This window comes from Stylophora pistillata, chromosome 11, assembly GCF_964205215.1.
Source record: "Stylophora pistillata chromosome 11, jaStyPist1.2, whole genome shotgun sequence".
Taxonomy (NCBI): domain Eukaryota; kingdom Metazoa; phylum Cnidaria; class Anthozoa; order Scleractinia; family Pocilloporidae; genus Stylophora; species Stylophora pistillata.
Genome location: NC_142529.1, coordinates 17761868 through 17768547, shown reverse-complemented (window position 1 = coordinate 17768547; position 6680 = coordinate 17761868). Strand labels below are relative to the sequence as shown.

The 6680-nt window shown below is 39.7% G+C and overlaps 1 protein-coding gene across 1 annotated transcript in view; it reads right to left on the bottom strand.

The window, feature by feature from the left end:
• Positions 1 to 888: 888 nt before the first annotated feature.
• LOC148720398 (uncharacterized) overlaps positions 889 to 6680 on the bottom strand; it is an 8013-nt gene continuing 2221 nt past the window's right edge. Inside the window, exon 2 of the mRNA XM_088739327.1 lies at positions 889 to 2309. Coding sequence (XP_088595453.1) covers positions 1576 to 2309 — 734 coding nt within the window. The 3' untranslated portion in view covers positions 889 to 1575. The remainder of the gene's footprint in view (positions 2310 to 6680) is intronic.

Here is a 6680-nt window from a genome sequence, read left to right as displayed (position 1 = left end):
AAACCTCTCTCTGTGTCTATCTCTTCATTAGGCAGGTGTTGCGACTCACAATGCAAAGCCCTACAAGATAGTGCCTGCATTTACAAAATGATGAATATAGAAAAACAAAATCGGAACTTTAAACGCTTTGTATTCGCTGATTAAAATCTATTTCGTCAAGTTTCATCGTAGAAAACGAACACGAAAAAGCCATGATATTTTAATACTGAAAGCCTCAGGCAACCGTTTAAAAGTGTGAATGAATAAAGGCTGATAGTTTCGAAAGAAACTGTTTGGGGCTGCGTCGGTGGGAGTAACGAAATAATTTGGATATATCAACAAAGTTGAAATGGTAAATTGGCCACCGTAATGATTACAAAAGCTGACGTTTCGAGCGTTAGCCCTTCGTCGCAGCGAATAGAGGAATTGTGGGTTGTGTGTGCTTTTAAAGGCAGAAAATGGAGCTACGTTATTGTTGGTGCATGGCAACGAGAAAAAACATGAATAAATTAGTGGAATGAAAAGCGTTCATTGATCCCTGTGGGATTTAGACTGCCGGTTTGAAAGATGAGCTTTTGTTCAAGATTTTTACGGCTTTCCGTGCCACCTAAGATTATCATACCGTTTAAAAGTGTTTCCACCTGGTTGGTCGTGACATGTCTCGTCGCATTACTTTCAAACACACAGCCCCAACGGGAATTTCTCAATTGATAGGTCAGACGAAACTTTCGCCACAATCACAAAAAAACAGTGCAAAGTTCGGAATATCCGATGCAAAATTCACTTTCGAACCGGTTACCGGAATATCAGATCGCACTCGACGGCGGATTTCAAGAATTCAAATTATTCACAAAATTGAGACAACACACAAATGTATATACAACTCAACATCGAGTATCAAACGGAAGATCGAATTACGAAAATTTATTATTCACAAAATTGTGACGATAAAGAAATCTAATTACTACTCGACATCGATACAGCATATGCTGTCGATGGATCTGCTAAAGATCCGATCGGCTAAAAGTAAAATATCAAAAGGTAACAAATCTCGCTGAAGCGGAATAAGCCAGATCATCCTGGCGTCTGTAAATGTATTAGCAGCTAAATTATAGTACCAAAAAAACCGAGCTAAAAACACAGACTTTTAACCTGTGTAAATATGTCACTGAGATTACCAATGTTACTGCTGTACGACACGATCGACATTCGCAATCAAGCGGAAATAGATTAAAAACTTGAAAACTGACGATGGAAGCATTGAAGGGGTTAAACACAGCCAGATCGGCTAAATACTACTGAAAGAAAAACTATATTTCTAAGATTACAATAATCATTCTAGAATATAATTATTGATGCAAATGGCCGAACTCATCTATCTCCGACAAAATCCTTTCCACAAGAAACCAATGTCTACTCTTTTTTTTTCTTTGAACGACGAAAGCAAAATGGAATACAGAGTGCAGATCAATCAAGAATCCTTAGCATTAACTGACTACATCTACATACTTGTAAATGGAGACAAAACTGGAAGCTACCCAAATCACCAAAAAATATTCTGTTTGAATGAGTTACCTTGCACTGAGTTTACTTTATTTAGAACTTATTGGGTTGTTCAGTGTTAAATGTAGCCGGCGGCGGTGCCGCTTGACCTTGTCCTGGCGGTGGAGGATATTGGTTTGGCGGCGGTGGATAGCTTGGGTAAGGCGGAGGAGCCTGATTGGAACCTGGAGGAGGCGGATTGTAGCCTGGAGGAGGCTGGTTGTAGTTCATCAGCGGAGGAGGATGTACTTGCTGCGTCGCCATCATGTGTGTCTGAGTTGAGACGAACTGTTGTTGAGGCTGTTGGGTGACAACCACAGTACCGGGTGTACGATAGCGGTAGTACGGGCAGCAAGCGCAGCAGAGGCAGGATACGATGGAAATGATGATGGCGAAGAAGATAATTGTACCGATCACAGCGCCTGCAATGGCTCCGCCGCTCCATCTACAGTACGACGAACATACTCCCCCACAACAATCCTCTCCACTGTCACACTGGTAATCGGACGAACAGGAACAAGAAGACCAACTGTTGATGCATTTGCTATTATGTGTACAGCACTTCTCGCCAATGTCACATTCGGAGTCGATCGAACAAGTACAAGAAGACAAACTACTAATGCATTTGCTGTTATATGTACAGCACTGCTCGCCAATGTCACAATCCGAGTCCAACGAACAGGAACAAGACAACCAATTACTGATGCATTTGTTCTTACAGCACTGCTCGCTCGTTCCACATTGCGAGTCGTACGAACAGAGGTAACATCTTTCTCTGCAGACGTTATCTGTACAACAGGACTCGCTGTAGGAACAATCGCTGCCGTCGGTACAGTAAGTAGTACTTCCAAAGGCAAAGAAACAGACGAAAAGAAAGCATGAAAGTTCCTTTGAAGCCATTGTCTTCCTCACAATTTCCAATGGCGTTTGTTCGATGTGCGATAATAATTAGATGCAGTTGGCTGATTACCAAGTTTTCTCCCGGCCCTTTGCCATGGAAACTTTGAAAAGGAGCATAGATGATGGAAGGGGGACAGGGGAAGGGTAAAAGGGAATCGGATGGGAAAGTTGAAGGGGAAGACGAGAAAAGCTATGTCATTTTACCAAATATGGTCTAGAACTTGTCCTGTAAAACAGGGCAAATATACGGAGCAATAAAAGAGCCCCACTGAACGATCCAGACTTTGTTGGTTTTCAGACTTGACTATCAAAAAGGTATTAAAAAAGCAAAATTATCGTTTCCATTTAAACTGAAATAGCATAAAAACTATTCGCGCTTTCCCTGTAAAAATGACCTGCAATTTAACACCGCCAATCGTCAAAGAAGAACATTATTAACTGCCAACTGTCAACGTACCCCCCCCCCCCCCCCTTACCCTCTCACATGTTAAACCATCAAATAAGGCGAATATACATAATCTCGTAGCGTGGATTGTTCCTAAGCTAGGTTAAAAAAGGTCTAAATACTAAATGTTTTTTTTTGCATTATGGAAACTCGCATTCATCCTGTATTTGATTGTGTGTAAAGTTTAAAATGTAAATATTCTTTATTACATTAGCTATTTTAACAAAATGTGGCATTTTATAGAATTTTTTTTTTCAGTGGGCAGCATGACATAACGTACTTGCAAGATATCACTTTAATGCTGTATGATGAGGAGTTCAATTTTGGGGCTCACGGATTTAAGTGGAGAGGAGTTGGGGGGTGGAGTTGATCAGTATATGGTCTTTACGGAGAGGAATAGACTAAACAGTCCTTTCGGAGAGGGGTGGGGTAGATCAGTATAGACTATACGATCCATAGGGGGGATGATCTCTTTGAAAGAGGTACCTTTTTTAAGATTGTGAGGGGCGAGGCTTCACGCAAAGTTGCAATTACACGGAAACTGTTGAGCCCGGAGAAAAACCAATGATCCAGTTGTTATTAGTTCAATTTTGATCTGTTTCGAGTGGAGAAGATTGAACATCCTAAGATTAAAATCACCCAGGCAAAAAAAAAAAAAAAACTAAGAATAGTGGAAAAACACTTAGTTTTTTAACTTTTTTCTTGCTTGAAAAACATTGATAATGATTTTCTTACAAAAGCTTTATTCCGGTGAAGCGCACCTCTGCATTAAAGTCCCTCCGTGTACAAACTCTCCTAAATCCTCGTTATACGAAGATGAGCCCAGGTCATAAAACAAGCGGCAGTTTAGGCATCGCCCTTGGTTATAGCCTTCTATAAGACGTTGCAATGTTGACCGACTTGTTTTCGCCTCATTCCCGCTAATTTTAGAACAACGGCGTAAATGTTAGGGCTGTAGTTCTCCCGGCGAATGCGATCAGCCCAGTTCTTAGTATGGCAACTCCGTTTAGGTCTAAATCAAATCATTTCATTTTTTAGAGTCCCAGTACCACGTGGGAAACTCATCTTGCTGGTTTTCTGCCATCCGCTCGCCGTCGCCGCCGTCGACTCATATGTTGGCTTCGGCTTGTGGTGGGCCTCTTTGGTGACATTTTAAGTTTAATAATAAAAGCAGAACAAAACAAGCTTTGGAACGGTACCGTGCCAATGCAAAAGACAGCAAACGATTGATGAAGTCTGATTTACAGGCTACGTAGAAGGAAAAGAGAGAGCATCAAGGGGAGCAACTTCTGAGGACTCGTCAGTAGGAAGCCCTTCAAGAAGCAGAAGGAGTAATATATGAACCAGGAGTCATTTAAATTACTTTTAGACACTCCTGCAGACAAAATATGGACACTTGGGCCACTAGAATGGTTGCATAATTTAAAAAAAACTAAGTATGATTGCTATTTGTAAGTTTAAAGGCTATTTTCTCATTACGCAATAATTTTGTCTTCAAGAAAAGATATCTTGAGAACAATTTATCCGAATGATCTGAAATTTTCAGCATTTGTTCCTCTTGATAAGTATTGTGTTATGAGCAGAGCAATTTTCCACATGATTTATGTACTCAAAGTTATGAAGTGAAACACTACTTCGATTTCCTATGTCAAATTTAATCGATCACCATTTGAAATGTTTTCAACATATTAAAAATCCATCTATTTATACCAATAAGCAACATGTAGTCTTTGAATTGACACTGAACAATTTTTTTTTCATTAATTCCAGGAGTTATGTTTTCTTAAGTAACCTCTGGTAGAACCCAGCAGGTGGCACAATAAAACGAGTGGTATCCTATTACAATTGACATGTAGAGTGTAAAATACTTTTTTTCATGATCTTCAAGTCGTAAGCTCTCCAAGGATATATAGTTTGCCTAAGTTTTCAATTAAGTCCTAGCCATGAAAAATGGTTGAAAAATGGGCATTTTTTCAGGTTTACCCCCGCCTTAAGGGACCTGCTGCAAATTTGACATAAATATCTAACCAATGGGAATACTAAAATGAACTTCAAGGGAAAGGTCTGAACACCCTTTTTGTTATTTTGTTCCAGTTTTGTTCGTGTTGTCAGTTTTATTCTGTTCCAAATGTATTTAAATGAATGAAGTTTTGAAGCGTCATCAGAAACCAAGAAATGCAAATGTATTTAGATTAGCACTGCCACAGCATGTTTCGAAGCACTTTTTTATTCCGGTTAGAAACTCCCTCGAGTAAAGCCCCTCCGTGTAAAAGCTCCCTAAAACCCTGTTATACAAAGATGTATAGGCGACAGTTGAAGTACGCTATCACCTTAAAGCAGTTTGTATTCGAAGGCTCCTGTGAGCCGCAACAAATGTTAAGCGATTATTTTGACTAATTCTCGCTCATTTGGAGGTCAAGCTCTCCCTGCTGGTTTTTTCCGTTTCAGATAACTGGTATTTCTCATTTAAATTCCTAACAAGTGCTGACAGAATTGTGTCTGGTCTCATTCATCCATGGAATGGTTGAATAACAAAACGAAACGAATTAATTCAGTGCGATTTCAAAACATTTATTTTAAGTCTAAAAACCCGCGTTAAGGGAGTTACGCTGTACGTAGGAAAGAACGCGTTGGAAATAGGATTATGTCACCGGAAAAATGGAAGCTCAGAGGGGTGAGCCTATCTGAGATTTAGAGTTTTTCAGCCAAATTTACCGGCAAAGTCCTTAAAATACGAGAACCAGCTACTCGAAGGATGAATTGTGAAAGATTATCATGAAATAAACAAAGCCATTTGTTTGCCTTCAGTTCTATCGAAAAATATGTCAGCAGTAAGGATCATACTTATTTCTCGAGCTCGTAGAAGTTAAATTCTGAGTATCTGAAGCGTTTCTGTTTGAATTGTAAAGTTTATTTGGTATTCAACATGTTTTGTCAACGTTTTATCAACGTCAACACATCCGACTCGGTTAAGATTGTGTCAAGTACATCACGCGAGCTTCATCAGTGAATAAGATTGAAAAGTTTGCTGTTTTCCTTGCATTTTAATTCTCACAAGCGAAACTACAATCGTTAAATCCGCTGCCAACTCAACTTGGGCGCTGTATATAAAAACCTCTCTCTGTGTCTATCTCTGCATTAGGCAGGTGTTGCGACTCACAATGCAAAGCCCTACAAGATAGTGCCTGCATTTACAAAATGATGAATATAGAAAAACAAAATCGGAACTTTAAACGCTTTGTATTCGCTGATTAAAATCTATTTCGTCAAGTTTCATCGTAGAAAACGAACACGAAAAAGCCATGATATTTTAATACTGAAAGCCTCAGGCAACCGTTTAAAAGTGTGAATGAATAAAGGCTGATAGTTTCGAAAGAAACTGTTTGGGGCTGCGTCGGTGGGAGTAACGAAATAATTTGGATATATCAACAAAGTTGAAATGGTAAATTGGCCACCGTAATGATTACAAAAGCTGACGTTTCGAGCGTTAGCCCTTCGTCGCAGCGAATAGAGGAATTGTGGGTTGTGTGTGCTTTTAAAGGCAGAAAATGGAGCTACGTTATTGTTGGTGCATGGCAACGAGAAAAAACATGAATAAATTAGTGGAATGAAAAGCGTTCATTGATCCCTGTGGGATTTAGACTGCCGGTTTGAAAGATGAGCTTTTGTTCAAGATTTTTACGGCTTTCCGTGCCACCTAAGATTATCATACCGTTTAAAAGTGTTTCCACCTGGTTGGTCGTGACATGTCTCGTCGCATTACTTTCAAACACACAGCCCCAACGGGAATTTCTCAATTGATAGGTCAGACGAA